General features: G+C 40.2%; 2 protein-coding genes across 2 annotated transcripts; both read left to right on the forward strand.

The window, feature by feature from the left end:
- Positions 1-7608: 7608 nt before the first annotated feature.
- On the forward strand, positions 7609-8577 carry LOC128780841 (olfactory receptor 5AP2-like). The gene has a single exon (XM_053923862.1). The coding sequence runs from the start codon at positions 7609-7611 to the stop codon at positions 8575-8577; it is 969 nt and encodes a 322-aa protein (XP_053779837.1).
- Positions 8578-17423: 8846 nt separating this feature from the next.
- LOC128780974 (olfactory receptor 5AP2) lies at positions 17424-21157 on the forward strand. The gene is made up of 2 exons (XM_053924800.1): positions 17424-17629; positions 18762-21157. The coding sequence occupies exon 2, from the start codon at positions 19186-19188 to the stop codon at positions 20122-20124; it is 939 nt and encodes a 312-aa protein (XP_053780775.1). The 5' UTR covers positions 17424-17629; positions 18762-19185; the 3' UTR covers positions 20125-21157.
- The last annotated feature ends 55 nt before the right edge of the window (positions 21158-21212 follow it).

Here is a 21212-nt window from a genome sequence, read left to right on the forward strand (position 1 = left end):
TAAGCCATTTGAAGCACTTCATGGATGTTAACCATATAGATGCCTATGACCCACACAACAATCTTAGAATTATACTCCAGGGAAACCAATGAATATGTTCACCCAAACACATGTACAGAATACTCACCATTGAATTATTTGCAACAGTATAAAACTGAAAACAACTCATTTTTTTCTCAACACATTAAATCAGGAGCCGACACACTTTTCCTTAAAGTGATAAGTAGTGCACACTTTTAAGATTTATGAGCTATAAAATTTTTCCACAAGCACTGAGATTGGCCTTTGTTTCATAAGAGAAACCATCGACAATATGTAAAGAAATGGTGCATCGCAGCTTCAATAACACTTCACGTGCTGTAGTTTGATGACCCGTGGTCTAGATTTGACAAATTACTTCATGATAAGTTCGTACATTCAAAAACTAAACAGCAACGAAGATGAATGAACTGCTTCCACATGTAACAGCACAGAGAAATTTTACAGACATAATGTTGAGTGAACAAGCCAGGCAAAGATGGGTAAAAAATTACATGATTTGACTACTATATACCTCAAAAATATACAAACTGATTTACCATACTGGACATCAATTTGTGATGGGTGTGGGAATAATTTCTGAGATGCTAGTAATATTGTGTTTCTTTTGGCCTGGTTCTGGGTGCACATGCCGATGTATTTTTTACTCAGCCACCTCTCTTTCAGTGACTTCTGCTACAGCACAGCAACTGGACCCAGAATGCTGGTAGGTTTCTTTGCCAAGAAGTCAATTCCCTTCTGTGGTTTAACTCTGCAATGCTTGATCTTCTGCACCTTTGCAGAGTCTGAGTGTCCAAATTTGGTGGTGATGGCCCTGGATGGGCACAAGGCCAGTAGCAACCCCTTCCTCTTTACATTCCCCAAGTCCAGTAGAGTGTGCACCCTGCTCATGGCTGGGGAGCACATGGTGGGAATTACGGATGCTTCAGTAAATACAATGTTAATATGCTGCTTATGTTCCTGTGGGTCAAATGAGATTAACCACTTCTTCTGGGATGGCCCACCTTACATTCTGCTGTATTGATGATTCTCAGCTCAATCAGTTGGTGATATTCACAATTCTGGGCTTCATTACCTGATTACTATGTCAGGACTTTTTGTGCTAATTGTTATATATCCTGGCACTGATGAAGACCAACTGCGCTGAGGGGAGGGTCAAGCTTTCTCCAGAAGCACCTCATAATTAACTGTTGTGGCAATTTCCCAGGGGACTCGATCTTCATGTATTTCAGGCCAAGTTGTTACTACTTCATAAGACAAAGCAAACTCACTGTTTTACACCCTTGTGGAATCACAAGGGAATGACAATTACCATGGGAATCATGGTAAACCCTGGGACTTATAGCTTACTAGCCAAGGATATAAAAGAGGACCTGGAAAAACTTAGAAACAAAAAATGGGTCCATTGAAAAGTTATACAATGCAATATATATCCCAACATTACATACACTATGTTCCAAAAATGGAATGTTTTGATTCATTTGGTATGAACCAATAACTATTTATACCATGTTTCAGCCACTCTAAATATGTCATTTCCTAATTACTCCATGCTTTCTTTCATGCCTTGAATGTATCTGTGTTACTCTTTATTTGTGGAAATGCTGTTGACTTCTACTTACCAAACTTTTATTACATTGATCTATTATTTGTGCATTAATTTAATTTTCTATAACTTACTGAGAGTTTCCAATCTCTGTTGCAGTTCTTTGTGTTTTTTATTACACAGTGAGTCCTGCAGCTTTTCTACTGAGGAAGCTTATCATCTGGTGGAAGTGACAAATTTTGATAAATGATCATTTGAATTATTTATAACAAACTATAATGATACCATATGAAAAAGGACTAGGCACTATATATCCAAAGCATATGGAGCAAATAGAGTGAAGGAAGATTAAATGTGCTTCCTGACATGAACACAATTACCTGTGATCAAAATGACAAGTAGGAAGTAAGTGAGAGCTTCAAGTACTTACAGCATCATTCTAGGCAGATGGATCAGCTATTAGAGAGGCCTTGAGATGGACAAAACCACGCCATTTCTCTGGGATGTAAAAGCTTAATGCAGACCAGCGTGGCTAAGGTATGAAAAGCAAAGGGGACTGGCCTCATGACTCAATCCCTGGGCTGCAATTCACAATTCATTGGCGTCCTCCAGGGGCTGTCCTTCCCTGCGGCACTCTCCACATTGGTCCATGCACCATCATGTGCCCTGGGACACTGATGAATCCATGACTCTGTTCCCTATTCACTAGCATCAATGTGGGGTTTCCAGCACTCTGAGATTCAGAACTGTGCATTCTGTTTCTTTACCCAAACACTAGCATAGCACCTGAAAGAAAGATATCAAAGATGTTCATTGTTACTGAAGGCTTGTACATCTAAGGCAGAAAAAATTCACTGACAGCCTAGTATGTGACTTCCATTCACTTTTGGTATCTCCTATGCAAGAACATAAAGTGGTTGTGGATGATGAAATAAGGGAATGTTAAAGACATGCAGAGAAATTATTTGGAGAACAAATACACCAAGCAGCAATTATCAAGATATTTGACAACTTCACATGCTTATGCTCAACTTTGTTCATGGCCAAATTACGGGAAGTGGCTTGTTTAGTAAACAGGCACAAGGACATGAATTTGAAGGACCACACAAGAAGCAAGGGCATCTTACATTTTTGGCAGTTACACAAAACCAGAAGTCATTCAATATCTAGGTGCAGTTACAAAATGCTTTCGAGTGAGAACATTCCAGATTGCTAGGGAAACCCAAGGAGGAAAAGGACGCTGCTCTGGTCTCTAGGGAGGTATTGTTGCTGGGATTCTCAGACACAATACAGTAGAATAACAACAGGAGATGCTTCTTGTAGTAATAATATGTCCATTTTAACCCATGGCCTTGGAAGCTCTACCTCTGACCTGGGTCGTGTCCTGCACAGCAACGTGGCAGGAGTGCAACTGACCTAGACCAAAGCCCAAGCACAGATGAGTGTGGACCCTGAAAACAGAACGATAACAGCATCGAGCTGGCACACTGTTCCCCTGTAACACAACGGAAACATGTTTAAAATCAGACTGCATAAGTTTCTAGCTACTCTAAACAGATCTGAGAATAATGTGTGAACTAAAGACAACTAAAATGAAGGGAGAAGGTAGGAGGCTTTAGCGATTGTAATAACGTTCTGTTTCTTGGTCTGGATACTGATTGCGAGGATATTTTTTAAAACAACTTGTGTACTTAGCACTCACATATTCCCTGTATGTACGTGCTGCACCAGGCCTCACCTAAGATCAGCTACCATGAGAAAGATTCTCAATATTAATACCAAGCACCTGCCTGAATGTGGAACGTCTACAGCTCTCACCCACTGACGGAATTCAAACCTGATGTTCAGCTTTGTTAAACTGAATGGCAGCTTTCTGTCGCAGCCGACCCCCAAATCTCATTAGTACATTTGTACCCATCAGAAATGAGAAAGTATGTACAGGCAAAGGTTGTACAAAAGTGATCAATGTAGCATTATTTGGAATTTCAAAAAAAATACTTAGTGTGATTATTAATTGGAATACTACACAGCAAACAGAATGAATAAACTATCCTCCTGTTGCAGAACAGACAGAGTGGGGGGAATGAACCATATACTATTACCAAGGGATCCCCCTCTTTCTCTCTGGGGGTCCCCCCTCCTACTAGGTTCGCCTAGCCCACCACCAGGGAGAGATGTCTCTCAATGCCAGAGATTGGTGAAAAGGAAAGGAATTATTTATTTAGAAGTTATATAGACTTAGAGGCATGACTTAATGTCTTCATTAAAATACTAAAGTCCTTTAGAATACCCACAGATGCACACAGTCCTTCCTTTTCCCTCTGCCCAGTCCCGGGTAGCATATATCAGGAAAAGAAGTACAAGTCCATGATTCCGGCTCCCAGCAACATCAACTGTGTCTCCACCACAAGGTGTCCACTCTGCCAAAACCCTGTGAGTGATCCTCTCTTTGGTATGGCTGCTGGGCCTGGGTTTAAATCCCTGTGCCAGTCTTCCTTTGCAGCCCCATTTCCTACTCCTCCTACAATCTCTTACAGCTGCCAGCATTCCAGGATTCTTCCAGCTTTGCTGGGCTGCCATAGTAAGTCTGGACAGGTGTGGCTCCTTGGCATGGTGCCAATAATCTCCAAGCTCTCAAGCAGGCTCTGGAACCAGGGGAAGTTGCCTCCCAGTTACATCTTGGGTGGAAGTCACTTCCATCCCACTGGCTCAAAGCTTGGCCACAGCTATTGAACATATCTATGAAACCAGTTAAAGGTAATAAATACGTTAAATGACCATGCCAGAGGTTAGCTGCACAGCTGTTGCTGTACAAAACAACTCTGAATGGCCCTGCTCCACGTGTCTCTGCCCCCACCTCAGGCTTGTGGGGGTGAGGACATCCTGTATATATTGTTCTAATATTTCCTGGACACCTTGAGTTCTGCACCCCATTACAAATCCCTATGTGGGGCCACCCTGTTGGCTGCACCCTGATACACTCACATGAAACAGCTTGGGGGAGTTTCATATACATAGAACTGAATGAAAGGATACAGACATTAGAGGATAAAAGCAGAAGACTGTAATTCCATACACTTTATAAAAACATACACAACTATTTGCCATTTTGGTATCAATTGTGTTACGGTCCACAAACAGTCTCTGAAAGGCTAGTTTTCTCATTGTTGTTCAGGGTTTGGATGCAGGCACATTTGAACTTTCAAAAACGTACTTTTTAAAATACACATATACATATCGTTAAAAAGTTTTCCAAAAACCAAAGACTACTTACTATCAGATTGTAGGCAATGGTCTGATTTCTGTTTTAGATTTCTCTACTTTTTATCTTAATGGACTGAAAGTATGCTATTAATTAAACCTATTACAGAGATTTTAATTCATTAAGTTTCTTATATACACACATTTTCAAAATATTATTGTAAAACAACAAAGCATACGACTTCCATATAAACTATTTCATTAAATGATTGTCTTTTTCTTTTTTACCAGAAAGTGCTACCTCACATATACCAGAGGTATTTTTAGCAGCCTTCAGAAACTACTTTCCTTGTCCTCACCCAGGAAGCCTCACTGAACTGGTTTTCCTTGGTGGCTTTGTCAAGCTCTGCACTTTGTGATAAGGACCCAGGCCTCAGGGCGGAACACCCATTATCTGGAAGAAGGAGATTGTGAGTAGACTGTTCTCTCTGCAGCACTGAGTGTGGAGTGCCTGGGATCTCAGGAAAGCCCTCTAGACATAGAAAATCTTTTCTCCCTTGTTTGCTCTGAAGTCTTAAATTTTGTTGTGAATCTTCCCCCCTCACCGTGTAGTTAAAAAAATCCATTGTATTAGAACGTAAAACCTTTGGGAATGAATTTAAATTACCAACTTTTTGACACTATGTTGCTCTCCATACTCCGGATGTCATGAGGAGTAGGAGTTACACTACAGGGGCTCCCAGCTTGTGAAGATCACCCTTGAATCCTGCTTGAAGGGGGTGTCCCCTGAGGCAGCTGGCATCCCTGGAGACAGGGAGCACCTGAGGGGAAAATGAGGGTGGAGAGGAATCTGAAGGAGGTGACCAAGGAGGACTCTGCCTCCTCCACACACACCCCAGGGAAATAAGACAATGGTAGTGGAGCTCTTTGGTCCCCCAGGTACAGCACTCTCTTGTGGTTACCTGGTGGAAAAATACTTAGGTGGTTATTCAACACACCAAACATTTCTTTTAAGTCTGTAGTTCTTTCTCAATCACCCTGCCTGTAGAAAGATAACACATGATAAAACATATAATTAATTGTATCTGTCACGTATTCCTGAGAGACCGTGTTCAGAACCCAGGGAGCAGACACAGAGACAGCAACATAAGGTAGCTCAGTGGGGAGGCAGGGCCGATCCCTCCTGCAGACGGACTGGATGGAGCACAGAGGTCAGTGCTCCTGGACAGGCGCAGGGACCTGCTGTTCGTTTGATGACTGTATTAGATTTCTCCAATTTTTATCGTCATGGCACTGAATATATGCTAGGAAACCTATAAAGGGTATGTAATGTTATAAAAAATTTTAATTACTTTTATCAATCTAATTATTTTAAAGACATATACATAAATGGCAGGAAATACTATGAAATGCAAGCATGGATTATGGACGTGAGAGGATTTTTTATTTCCAATCTCTTACCTGTACTTGGTATATTTTAAAAGAAATATTTCCTTTTATTAAGCAAAGTGTTTTTTAAAGATGTGTCTTCAGGAACAGATATTCAAATGAGTTTGTGCCAAGGGTTTAGAGAATACCCATGGATACTACATCACCAATTGGATTTTCTTTTTCTGTTCTTCTATCTTCCGCTCCACTGTCACTATATTTTCGCAGAACAGAAGGGGTCACATATGACACACATGACATAATTGATTGGGTAAATTAGAACAGTGGCACATAGAACATATTGGCCTCCCAAAGACCAATTCTTTTAAAGCAAAGAGAGTCAGATTTCAGAGATACTTAAGGAAAATAGGGATCATATAAAACAATCAGCAATATTTTAACTTGGGGGAATACAAGGGTAGAGTTCAATATGATTTGTCTCTGAATTTACTGAGCAGTGGACAGATGAGGACTTTTATCCTGTGACTGACACGACTGTTCTGTTGGTGAATACATCCTGTGGATTCTAGTTGGTTAGAGGAAAGTGACCCACATGGAAATACAACAACCCTTTCTTACCTCTCTGTCACCCCTGAGACCAGCATGCCTGGAGTCAGGTCCCAAACACTCTGCAGAGGCTCTGCGGAACCACAGCCGCTGTCAGAGGGAACACAGTGAGCCCAGGCCTATTCCAGTCTAACTCTTGCCCATGGGGACCCTCCAGCCTCTTCCCGAGCACCACCACCCTCCTGCTCCAGGGGGTCCTGAATCACAGACTATCTCTCTCCCTGGCTGTGGAGACTGGAAAGGACATGAGGAGTTAGTAGTGAATAGGGGAATGTTCTATCCAGAAACCACCATGTCTCTGCCCATCCACAATTATAACAATGGAGGAAAATAAAACAACATATTCACTCTTTGTACCTCTCAACTAACTATTTTTCTCAATTACAGCATATAACGCAGGCTCCACAATACTGAAAAACAGCAACAATCTTATCAGAATAATGGGTTACTGAACCAATTAATTTAAGAACTATTCCTTAGCTATGAAAGCATCAATTTTCTAATCTCTAAGAAGGGAGTAACAAAATTTATCACAAATACTACATAGGTTGGTGTGGAAATAGCATGATTTAATATAAAACTGTGCCACAAACTAAGTATAATGCTATGTAAATGTAAGAGATATTATCATTCATCTGTATTGATTTACATTATAATGCATGTATTTACAAAAGGGCAGATTTCCTCATGGAGTTCCCGCATTGTTTACTTCTTTTTCTAATTACTGAAAAATAGTGAGAATCAGCAATTTCACTAATAAGATAGATGATGTTAACACTGCACATCCATTTCCTTCCTCCACAACTAGGGATTTCCAGACATGACTGATGGCTGTTGAGAACTGCACTGTGTTCACAGACTTCATACTCTTAGGACTCTCTGGCAGGCGGGATGTGCAGCGAGGGCTCTTCGGGCTCTTCCTGCTGGTTTATGGCATCACAGTGATCGCCAACCTAGGGATGATCCTGCTGATCAGCATGGACGCCCGACTCCACACGCCCATGTATTATTTCCTGAGCAGTCTGTCTTTCAGTGATATCTGCTACTCCTCCTCTGTCTCCCCCAAGATGCTGGCTGATTTCTTATCTGAGCAGAAGAAGATCTCATATAATTTATGTGCCCTTCAGATGTTCTTTTTTGTTGCCTTTGCAGATATAGAATGTGTCATGCTGTCTGTCATGGCCTATGACCGTTATGTAGCCATTTGTAATCCCCTTCTGTATACAACAGCCATGTCTGGAAGAGTCTGTGCCCAGCTAGTGGCCATTGTGTACATCCAAAGTCTGCTGTACTCTGCAATCTTTACCTATTGCACAATTCAATTGTCATTCTGCAAGTCCAATACCATCAATCACTTTTTCTGTGACTTCCCACCCTTACTAGCCATCTCCACCCCAGACACAACCATCAATGAGATAGTGATATTCACCTACAGTAGCTGTGTTCTGGGGTTCAGTATTGTCACTGTCCTCCTCTCCTACAGCTACATCATAACTACCATCCTTAGAATGAAATCAGCCAAAGGCAGACACAAAGCCTTCTCTACCTGTGCCTCCCACTTAACCGCTGTGGCTATGTTTTATGGGACACTGCTCTTCATGTATTTCCGACCCAGCTCCAGTTACTCCATGGACACGGACAAAGTGGCCTCTGTTTTCTACACAGTTGTCATCCCCATGTTAAACCCACTGATCTACAGTTTGAGGAATAAGGATGTGAAAGATGCCATTAAAAAAGCAGTTGCCACTATATTATTTCTGACTGAAGCCATACTTTCCCCCAAAGCATTTATGTGAAGATCCTGAGAGCTAAAGTTCAGGTATTTTAGTTTATTGGTTTTCAGTTATAGTTGTTTGGGGTTTGGGTTTTTTTGTCTTTTTCCCTATTACTCTCCTCTACCCCATCCCCTGCAACTCCACAGTCAATGCCCCTCCATTTCCCATGCCCCTGAGTGTTCTATTCCTGTTCCTTTGCTTACTCCTTCTCCTTCTTTCTCCCCTTATACTCCTCCCCTCTCCCCTCTAGTCACTGTCAGTGTGTGCTTTATTTCCTATTCGCTGGTTCTATATTGCTCATTTGTTTGCTTTGTTTGTTAAATTCCACTTATAGATGAGATTATATGGTATTTGTCTTTCACCACCTGGCTTATTTTACTTAGCATATGCTCTCCAGATCCATCCATGCTGTTGCCAAGGTTAGGAGCTCCTTCATTCCTTCTGCTCTGTAGTGATCCATTGTGTAAGTGTACCATAGTATTTGGATCCACTCATTTACTGATAGGCACTTGGGTTGCCTCCACACTTGGCTCATGTAAATTGTGCTGCTATGAACATTGGGGTGCATCGGTGCTTTTGAACTGATGTGTCAGCATTCTTAGAGTATAATCCCAGCAGTGGAATTGCTGGGTCAAAATCCAGTTCCATTTTTAGGCATTTTGACATACATTTCTACTGGCTCAACAGTGCCCTTTTTAGATATTTTTCATTACTGATCATTGTGTCTAAATGCAATGTGGGGGGCAGTCATCATTGATCATAATCTTCCCCCCACCCCCGCTAAGGGAGACTAGTAATATGTTCACTTTAATATTTTTCAAAGAGGACTTTTTTTATCCCTCCTTCTCTAGTCATGGGTAAGTCCCAGGGAGACATCACAGGCAGAGCAACCGTTCCACTCCCCTCAGGTCAACTCACTCTCCCAGGTTCCATTTTTTTTTTCAAAGAATGGATATAATAAACTTGCTCATTCAGAAGGAGTTTAAGTGTGAAAATGTTTTTGTCTTATTCCTGTGCACTTGTATAACCATATAAATAGTTCATCATAATACTTAGAATTATGTGTAGTTAGTAAATAAGAATTTACAAAAGAACTATAGCCTGAACTGAAAGTGGCATAAATGCATGACCCTTCCCTGTCTTGTTCACTAATATTTCTGCCTTGCTATTGACAATGCCCTGTTCCAGGATGTTACTCAAATACATTTGTTGAATGAATGAACAAGTGTCCTCTGCAAAAGTGATGCAAAATTTTTTGAAATACAGACCTCCCTGTATTTTACTTTATTCTATGCTAGTATGTTCGTCTTAGACCAAGTTCATCAGTGCTCCTTGTCTTTCAGCCTAGGCTGAATAAGTTTCAGGCACAGGGATCACATATAGAGAACTTCCTGAAACCTCTATTTCTCATCATTCTGCCCCAAATTTATTAACAAATATCCAAAGGATCAGGAGCTGTAGATTCATATTGCACCTCAGATTATGCACATCAGCCTATGGATTTCCCCTCTTGCCCTCACCGTGGAGAACAGACGTGACCCTATTGATACAGGTACAGAAATGCAGGAATGGAAGTTGGGCTTAATAACAGCAGGACCTCCTCAAGGTCACTGGAGAAGAAAACTGCATCTGATATGCTCAGAGCACCACACTAATTAAAACAAAATTTTAAAAACTGAATTGCCCAATTGACACAGGGTAAATTGTAAAGGCATAGTTATAAACAAAAATATTTGTCCAATACCAAAATAAGGAAAATAGTGTTTCACTTGTAACAATTTACCTTTGCTGTGTGTTTATCTGTGTAATAAACTGGAACCATATTTTACACACATCTTTAATAATAGTCATCTCTGAATATGTCAACACTATTCTAATAACTTAATTAACTAAATTGCTTATGTTGTTCTCCTTGCACTCAACTAACAATTACCACCTATGAAAAACAAAACACAATTTCAGATTCTAATGGGTGATTATTTTATGTGATGTTGCCTGGAAGGGAATGAGGAGACTCTCTCTTCTGGGTCCAGAAGGACAGAGCACTGGGTGATAGAAGACTTCCCATCCAGGTCCCCATCCCCAGTGGTATCTCCCCTGCAGTGTATGAGAAGTGCTGAGAGCCACGTGCTTCCGAGCATGATAAGAAGAAAACAGTACATTAAAAGCCTGCAATTTTCAGCAGGTAACCTGACTTCAGTTACTGATTGGAGAGAGTTTTAAGACAAAAATATTTTATTACTCTTAACTATTTTGTTTTATAATACCAAATAATCTCATTGTTATTCATAGAATATCTAACACATCAGGACCTCTCAATCTTTGTCCAAACTCCTTCCACTGGCAATTACTTTATTAAAAACATACAAAATGTATTCATATCTATTTATGTTGTATAAAATTAGATTTGTTGATCATAATTTGCGTATATTTTTAAGGGGAAAAATCCCATGCTTTTTTATTTATCTTTTTCTTTAAAGATACTGAAATACTAGCTTTTACACATAGTCAGGAAAGCTGAATTTTTGTTTCCGTTTGTTTCTTATTTTCATCATTTTCATTTTCTTATTTTAAGATTATGATCAAATGGGAGACCGGTTAAGATAAGATCTGGGAAAAACCGACAGTAACCAGAGGAGACATGAGCAGGGATAATGGGGGTGGGGGGAAGGGGGAAGGATTTACAGGAACAACTATAAAGGACATATGGACCAAAAAAAGGGGGGTCAGAAACAGAGGAGGGAGGTGGGGATAGCTAGGGTGGTGGGTAGGGGTGCAAGGAAAAGGCAGAAAACAGTACTTGAACAACAATAAAATTCAAATATATATTTTTTAAAGATAAGAACTGTAATTTGAAGTGAGACACTCCTGAATTCAAATTTGTTCAATCTTATCCTGTCCCCAGTAAATTCCATACAAAGAAAAAAAGAAGAAAAAATTCCTTCCCTTGTCAGCTGTGTACCCTTAGAGTACTTAATTGTTTTAAGCCTTAGTTTCCTCATCTCTTTATCACAGGCTTAATATATACATTATGAGGGGAAATATATATAAAAACAAACAATTATGATTGTTGAGTCTATAAGATCATACAGAGCCAACCATCTGCTCATCAGGAGCTAAAGCCCTGGTGCTGAAAGAAGAGACCGTGTCCTTCCTGGCCTCGTGTCAGGAAGGGGAGTCTCCAGGCTCCACCCTCATCTGCAGTGGAGCCTGCTCACCCCACGGTCAGACTCCTGTGTGCACCCTGCCTCAGCTAGTGTGGGGCTCTCTGCAACCCACCTCAGAACTTGCCTTTCCTGACCCTGCCTTCACTGTTCGAGCTGAGTAGAGGTTTTCTCATGGCCACCTCTCCTGGCCACTCCATTCCCATATGCAGGCCAAATCCCTGCACCCACTCCACTAGTCTAATCCCAGACCCCACACTGCCAAGAAAGGAGCTCAGATCATTACTCCCAGTGGACCTCACTTCATGGTGTTCTGTTTGTCCCCATCCCAAGGACTGTGGCTGTAATGACACAATTAGCTACAAAGGAACCAATATTTATCTATTACAATGAACTCATGTGCTCTGGACATTTTCTGCTCAGGATTTAGAAAACAGTATTTGATTCTCATCCCTCATAGGTCACCATTCCATTCTTCTCTATTGAAACCTCACCTTGGCCAGAGCCCGACCTCACCACTGATCTACACAGACAAGTCCCTGTTTGGAAAGTTAGCTTCCTTTGCAGTAAAGGGTACTGTAATCTACATTATAACCCAACATACATGTTCACTATCAGAAGGCTTTCCTCACTACTCCATCCTCTCTCCCTTTACTCAAACTCACCTGATGTGTACAAGATCTGTCCAGAAGGTATCCACCCACGGAATTTGAAAAATGGAGACATTTACTGAAGAAGACACACGGTACAAGAATCATTGGACAACAACAAGGACAAAGCATCTCAGTCTCCTGCAAGCAGGCACCTTGGGCCCTCACACAGTTATCCCAATAGCCGTCCTCTGCCCTGTCATATTTTCCTGAATCTCTTTTGGGTCTGAAATCTCTTCCATTTCAAAAGATTTCAGTTTGGGGAAAATCCATTAAGTCACAGAGAGGCAAATCAGGGATGGAGGGGTCTTAGTCACCTGGTTGATCAGATGTTTAGTCAAAAAACTCTGCAGTAGACATGATGCACAACAGTCATGTTGTCGTGATGCAGCTGCCAATCACCTGTTGCCCATAGCTGGAGCCTTCAGAGTCATCCCAACAGTTTACACAGACGAATGATCAGCTTAACATAAAATCTGATGCAGATTCTTTGCTCTCCTGACTCAGTCACTTTGAAAGTGATGCCCACAAGCACACATGCTCACTCAGGGGCATCCATTGCCCCACTGACTAGTGCAGGGAAGTGGTCAATGCTCAGTCATATGCATTCCAGTCCAAGCTCCTTGGCTGACAGGTTACATTTCATGACACAAACTGTTCTTATATTAAAAATGCCTGGACTCTTTCCACACACACTTGATATACTTTCTTTCAATTTACAGTCCTAACTTCAGTAGGGTTCTTTCCCCAGAACACAACCACACTGTCGTCCCACTGTCTCTAGTTTCCTCTTCCCATGTCTGGCTCCTGAGCATAGTCTCCTTCAGTAATTTTTTGTAATTTGTGTTACACGTCAAATCCTTAACTATACTTCTTTATTTCCGCTCAGGGATTAATATCTCGAAACATAATCACTACCAGGTTTAACAGTTAGTATCTATGCATAATAATTCAAACAAATAGCTACATAGTGGTAAAAATCTGGTTAGCAAAATTTGTTAAATCAAAACTGAACTAATTCTCATGTCATATATAAGTGTGTGGCTCCATATGAAGAGGCAGCATAGTCAACCGAGCTTGAAATCTTGTGCAGAAACACACTCTGAACCGCAGAAGCAATTACAATATTCAGTCAGAGTGTCTCTTCCCATCTGACTCTACTCTGACCTTCAACAAACCACTGTTTCTCTTTGGACCTCAGGTTCAACTCTGTCAAATGAGGTGTTTAAACGGAACAATCTTAATTTTTTATTCAAGTCACTGCATCCTGGGTTATAGTAACATGAGTCTATCAGTGCACTTACCCACTGGGCATGATTGAGACAATAGCAGATGGCAGGGATACACTCATACCAGGGGAATGCATTACAGCTGTAGGCCAGTCAGACCTGAACTGGAAGTGGCAGTGACGGCAGACAGACAGAGAGTTTGGGATGCGGGAGTCCCACTACCACCAAGCTGGTCTCCTTAACAGGCCTTCAATTCTGAATTTGCACTAGGAGACACACTTTATAAAAGTGAATATTCAACTTTCTTAGCTGTCAGGAATATCAAATACTCCAAATAATGGCTGCAGTTAAAGGAAAAGATCCTCTTAGTTATTGGTAAGGATGTTCAACAAGGGACTCACACAAGGGCACTGTGTTACTGCCAGGTGGATTGGCAGACTTCATAGAAAACTGTATGATGATATTTAATAAATATAAATTTCACATACACACCCACACACATTTCAACTCCTGGTTTTATATACAAGATAAATGAGTGTTTGTGTCTACTAAAAGGTATTTCAGGAGTTTTCACACTAATATTAGTACTACTAACAAAAGAGAAAACAACTCCACTGCCTACAATGCACATTAAAGTAGATCAAAAAGTAACAATACACTTGTACAAAACTATGCTGTACACCAATGGGGTCCATCTTTGCAACTGAACACAACAACGTGAACAAGGGTGTAACTGACCACAGCAGCACAGGCTTTAGGTGTCTGCTTGTGGTCAGTTCGAAACTAATATTCCGTGATAATAACCGAAAATGTAGTTATTCCTTTGCATGAATAGACTGGAGACTTAAGAGGATTTCTGGTGCATTGATGGATGTGGCTCTGTTTCTTGGGTGTCATCTGCAAAGTGGAAGGTTGCCAGTTTGATACCCAATCAGGGCACAGACAAGGGTTGCAGGTTCAGTCCCCTGTCAAGGTGTGTACAAGAGGCAACCAACTGCTCTTTCCCTCTCACATGTTTCTCTCCTTCTTTTTCAGCCTCCTGTCCCATCTCTCTAAACACAAATAAGTAAAATATTTTAATGAAAGGATATCCTCGAGTAGAAGGCTTTGGTGATTCTGGTAGTGTTCTGTCTATTGTTCAAGTCCTGGTTACTAGGGTATTCATTTTTAAATTTATCTTGCTTTATACTTATAATTTAAGTAAAATCATATCAAAAAGGTTCTCCAAAAAGTAAATCTATGTATGCACCATTAGATTCTAAGAAACTTCAGAAATTTATCATTATAAAATGCTTATTTCCAGTCTGCCTTGTCTACAATAAAGTTCAGTATATTCTTGTAAAATAATGGAGCGACTTTATGGAATATTTCTGTGAAAATGTGTCTCTTTGCTTATAAATGATTACTGTATTTTTTAAGAAAATATGTCTTATTCAAAATATGAACATTCTTTTTTTATTGTTGTTCAAGTACAGTTGTCTGCATTTTCAACACACAACTCCCTCCCAGTCTACCCATCACCTCCCCCTACCCTCGATCCTACCCCCTTTGGCTCTGTCCAGGTATTCTTCATATATGTTCATTGACGACCACTCCCCAATTGCCCCCATTATTCCTCTCCTCCCTCCCCTTTGGTTACTGACAGTTTGTTCTTTATTTCAATGTCTCTGGTTATATTTTGCTTGTTTGTTTGGATTGTTGACTATGTTCCACTTGTAGGTTTAATCATATGGTATTTATTTTTCACTGGCTGATTTATTTCACTTAGCATAATGCTCTCCAGATCCATCCATGCTGTCAGAAGAGTAGGAGCTCCTTCTTTCTTTCTGCTGTGTAGTATTCCATTGGGTAAATGTACTATAATTTTTTGGTCCACTCATTTACTGATAGGCACTTATGATGCTTCTGAAACTTGGTTTATGTAAATTGTGCTGCTATGAACATTGGGGTGTATAGATTCATTTGAATTGGTCTTTCAGGATTCTTATGGCATAACCCCAGCAGTGGAATTGTCAGGTCAAAAGTCAGTTCCATTTTTTACATTTCTGAGGAAATTCCACAGTGTTTTCCAGAGTGGCTGCCCCAGTCTGCATTCCCACCAACAGTGCACTAGGGTTTCCTTTTCTCCACAACCTCACCAGCACCTGTTTGCTGATTGGTTATGGTGGCCATTCTCACTGGTCTGGAGTGGTATCTCACTGTGGTTTTAATTTGCATCTCTCTAATGGCTAGCATCCTTTCATGTGTCTCTGGGCCCTCTGTATGTCCTGTTTGAGAATTATCTCTTCAGGTCCTTTGCCCATTTTTTAATTAGGTTCTTTGTCTTCTTTGAGTAGAGTCTTGTGAATTGTTTATATATTTTCAAGATCAAACCCTTGTCTGAGGTGTCATTTGTAAATACATTTTCCCATGCGGTAGGTTCCCTTTTCATTTTGCTGATGTTTTCTTTAGCTGTGGAGAAGCTTTTCATTTTGATTAAGTCCCATTTCTTTATTCTTTCCTTAACATCCCTTGCTATAGGGGAGATGTAGGTAAAAACATTGCTGCATGGAATATCTGAGATTTTCCTGCCTATGTTTTCCTCTAGGACTTTTAATGTGTTGTCCCTTCCAATATCATTTCCAGGAACAAGGAGACTAGTGAACCTCATTTCCCTTGGTGCCGTTACCAAGCATAAATTCCCAGAAATGGAATTTCGGGGTCATACAGCAGCTTTATTTTTATTGTTTTAGTTAACTCCATATTGCTTTCTAGCATGGCTGCACCAATCTGCAAGCTCACCAATAGTGCACGAGATATCCCTCTTCTCCATACGTAGGAAATGCCAATGATTGTAAGAAAGTAGTACAAACGACTATATGCTAACGAATAGGACAACCAGGACAAAATAGATAAGTTCCTAGAAACACACAATCTTGCAACACTGAATCAGGAAGAATCAGAGAATCTGAATAGACAGGTTACAACTAGGGAAATTGAAGCAGTAACCAAAAAACTCCCAACAAACAAAAGTCCTGGACCAGATGGCTTCACAGGTGAATTTTACCAAACATTCAAAGAACACCTATTCTGAGCAACTTTTATGAGTTTAATGAAAATGTGTAAAAGACTCTACTTTACTTATTATTTCTAGGTTACAATTTCTGTATCAAATAATGAGTTTATTAGAAACAACTCAGGATGTATGTATCATAACATATGTGATAATATATGGTGATTATTACACAACATAAAACATCTCACTCTGTTAAAAAGGCCAAAATTAACTTTATTTACTGTCATATTTATATGCTCTTAAAGTTCATTTCTTAGAATTTATTTTAAAGAAGAACTTAGCTATGATAAATTATGTATGTATAATTATACTCCTATCAAAATTTTGTGGTATAAAGATTCTCTGTAAACCTACAGGCTATTAGCAAAAGAATGAATAAATTAATGTAAAAAAGGCTGCATTGTCATTTTCCAGAATAACTATTTGCATATAAGCTCTATTTATCCTGCTGTTATTTTTGTTTGAACCTTAAAAATCCCATAATAGACAACAAAATTTAGTTTTCCTTAAGCACTATGATTATAGTCAGTTTTGTCTGTATTTACAAAAATCTTTATTTTGTGAAAATATTTAATGTGAGAGTGTTTGTATATGTGTGTCTTTCTGTGTAACTTGAGTGGATGTTTTTGCAAATTATGAGATGGAAACAACATACTTGGATAAGATTTGGTGAGCTGGACACAAAGAGCCCTCAATACACTCATTTTACTATTGATAAGTAAGTACAATATTAGGCAAAAGGCAGGGAGGGACAAAAGCAACATTTTCAAAAGGTCCATGTTTCTTTCTCAATCACCAGCCTGTAGGGAATAACACATGACACAACATCTTGTTATACCTGTCCCTTGCTCCTGAGAGACCAGCACCCAGGTCCGGACACAGCCAGGGTGATATATGCCAGGTCACGGAGGGGACAGTGCTGAACCCTCTGGCAGACAGAAAGCAGGGAACAAAGAAATCCAGGATCCAGAACAGGTACAGGATTTTATTGTGGTTTTCTCATTTCTATTTTAGATTTCTTTAGTTTTTTTATCTTTATTTGACAAAAGGCATGTTATAAAACTATTGAGGAGTAAGAAATAGTATACAAACTTTTCCTTTTATCAATCTCATTATTTTAAAGACATTCATAAATGGCAAGAAAGAATAAAATGTGAGTATTATTTATGAAAGTGGTTGGACATATTTTGATTTTACTATCTTACCTGTACTTTTACATAGTTTATAAATATTTTTTGTTGGAAATGAATTTGTTTTTTTAAAAAAGGTCAGTACAAGCACAAGCAGTAGATGACTTCAGACCAAGAATTTTAGAGACCTGCATGTGGATCATACATCATTATTCAGATGTAAATCTTTTCTACATTCTGCTCCACTTTCTCATATTTCCACAGAATAGAAGAGGTCACTCATTATATTATATATGATATGCCTGGTTTGTGTAGAATATAACAGGAGAACATAGAATTTTATTGACCTTCCAAGGATCAATTCTTTTTAACCACAGGAAAGCAGATTTCAGAGATTCTCAACAGGGAGGGGATCAAGAACACAGGCAAGCAATGTCACAATGTCCAGGGAATTGGATGGGGCCCCGTTCAGACGGAAGTTTCTCTGAGGTTATGGGACTGTGGACACATGAGACATTACCTTGTATCCTGCACATTTGATCATTTGGTGAATAGATTCAGTGGGTTCTAGCAGATTAGAGTGGAGGGTCTCACACAGCAATCCGCACTTGCCTCTGGGTCACCTGTGCTACCAGGATGCCTACTGTCGGGTCCCAACACACCTCCCTGAGCAGTCATGTCAGAGGGCGCATGGTTAGCCCTACATGTTCCAGCCTGTGCCCTCTAACCCACCATCGACGGAGACGCCTCCACCTTCTCCTCTAGCGAATGCTCCCTGCTCTGGGAGTCCTGGATCACAGACTACCTTTATCCCTTGGTGACTGGATAGGACAAGGGGATAATGGAGAACTGGGCACACGATAGATACATCAAGAAAGAAGCCGGTGATCTGCCTGCTTTACAGTATTGGATAATGAGGGGAGAAAGAAATATTTTTGTTACCTGCATCTCTCACTTTTCTATGCTTTTCATTTCAGAATATGACAACACTTACACTACATCAGGAACAGAAACAACCTTGTAATAGGATGTGGGTTTTCTGGACCAAATACTTCTAAGAACAGCTTGCTTGACTCTGAGGACATCAATATCTTAATCTATGAGGTGGAAAACTCTACATTGTTTGGTATGGAAATAAAATGATTTAATTTGGATCAAAGTGTGCTACATATTCTATATAGTGCAATACAAATGTAAGCTGTTCATTATCATTTTATCAATTTATGTTAAATTGGAAACATTGCAGAGTCACTTTACTTAAAGAAAATGTACATTGTGGAGCTCTTTTACTATCTGCTGACAAATAGAAAGAACCAGCAGTTTAACTGCTAAGACAGTAAGATGCTTTTGCCCTCCACTTGCATTTCCTTCCTCCACAACCAGGGATTGCCAACCTGATTGATGGCCATTGAGAACTGCACCGTGTTCACAGACTTCATACTCTTAGGACTCTCTGGCAGGCGGGATGTGCAGCAGGGGCTCTTTGTGCTCTTCCTGCTGGTTTATGGCATCACTGTGGTTGCCAACCTAGGGATGATCCTGTTGATCAGCATGGACCCCCGGCTCCACACACCCATGTATTATTTCCTGAGCAGTCTGTCTTTCTGTGATATCTGCTACTCTTCCACTATCTCTCCCAAGATGCTGGCTGATTTCTTTTCTGAGCAAAAGATGATTGCATATAATTTATGTGTGGTTCAAATGTTCTTTTTTGGTGCCTTTGCAGCTGTGGAATGTGTCATGCTGTCTGTTATGGCCTATGATCGTTACGTAGCCATTTGTAATCCCCTTCTGTATACAGTGACCATGTCCAGGAGAGTGTGCATCCAGCTTGTGGCCACTGCCTACACCGCAGGCTTTATAGATACGGCAATCTTCACCTCTTGCACTTTCCCGTTATCATTCTGCCATTCCAATATCATCAATCACTTTTTCTGTGACATCCCACCGTTACTTGCCCTTTCTGCTTCAGACACAACCACCAGTGAAATAGCAATGACCATTTCCTGTAGTTGTGTTGTGGGGTCCAGCGTCATCACTGTCCTCCTCTCCTACAGCTACATTATAACTACCATCTTGCGCATGACGTCGGCTGAGGGCAGACGCAAAGCCTTCTCTACCTGTGCCTCCCATTTAACTGCTGTGGCTATGTTTTATGGGACACTCCTTTTCATGTATTTCCGACCCAACTCGAGTTACTCCATGGACACGGACAAAATAGCCTCTGTTTTCTACACAGTTGTCATCCCCATGTTAAACCCACTCATCTACAGTTTGAGGAATAGGGACGTGAAAGGTGCCCTGAAAAAAGTCGTTTTCACTAAATTATGTTCTCAGTGAAAGCATGTTCACCAAAAAATATTTATTTAGAGTTGTTGAGAAAAAAAATTTAGGCACTTTGACACAGTCTTCTGTAGTCTCACAAACACAATTCTGAATGTTTCTTTATTCACTTTTGTGCCTAAATTGAATGCAGAGTATAGTCATCACGAATCTTGATCTGTTCAAACTAAAGACAAGTAATAGGTTTACTCTTTTTTTTTCTTGTAAAGAAGGTCTTTATGCATTACTCTGCTCTCTTCATGGGTATATACCCCAGAGATATGGGCATAGTACCAGCTCCCTCCATGTTTAAAGCTCCATTTTTTAAACAATGGTTTTAATGAAATTCTCCTGCCCTAAGTCAAAGTTCCTTAAATTGAAGGTCCATGTTTTTCTTGATCATTATTTCTAGTTTGTTATTTACAATGCTCATTTTCAGGATGCCATTCAAAAACATTTATGCAAAGAATGAAGGTGTGTCTCTATAAGACTGATATAAAAAAGATCCTTTGACGATGAAAATGGAAAAAAACTTCCTTTGTTTTGTTTTATTCTAGCGTGTTCATTTTACACAAAACCCACCTGTATTTCTTCTTTGCCCAAGGCTGAGTAGGTTTCAGGGACACGGTTCATGTGATGTAGACAACTTCTCAGATCCTCTCTTTCTGATCGTGCCACCCCAGGGGTCAGCAGCATCAGCAGCTCTACATTTATTTGGCACATCACAGCCTCCACCTCAGACTGTGGATTTCCCCTCTTGCCCTCGCTCTGGGGAACAGATACCTGCTCTTGACAACTGAGCAGAAACTGCATGAACGGTACATGGGGGCATAGAACCTTGACCTTCTCTATTAGCCACTAGAAAAGAGGACTTTATCTACCCTTACATGTTCATAACATTGCACTAATTATTTTTAATAAGATGTCCAATTGATACAGATTAAGTTGAAATAGAGTTACTATACCATGTGATCTCACCTGTAAGTGGAAACTAATCAGCAAAACAAACAAGCGAGCAAAATAGAAGCAGAGACATGGAAATAAAGAAGGAACTGACAGTGACCTGAGGGGTAGGGGAAGGGTAAGGAGGGGAAGAAAGGGGAGGG

This window comes from Desmodus rotundus, chromosome 5 (genome assembly GCF_022682495.2).
Source record: "Desmodus rotundus isolate HL8 chromosome 5, HLdesRot8A.1, whole genome shotgun sequence".
Taxonomy (NCBI): Eukaryota; Metazoa; Chordata; class Mammalia; order Chiroptera; family Phyllostomidae; genus Desmodus; species Desmodus rotundus.

What these genes read in the sequence shown, in the direction of transcription:
- LOC128780841 (XM_053923862.1), top strand. Translation starts at nt 7,609, where the DNA reads ATGGCTGTTGAGAACTGCACTGTGTTCACAGACTTCATACTCTTAGGA.
- LOC128780974 (XM_053924800.1), top strand. Translation starts at nt 19,186, where the DNA reads ATGGCCATTGAGAACTGCACCGTGTTCACAGACTTCATACTCTTAGGA.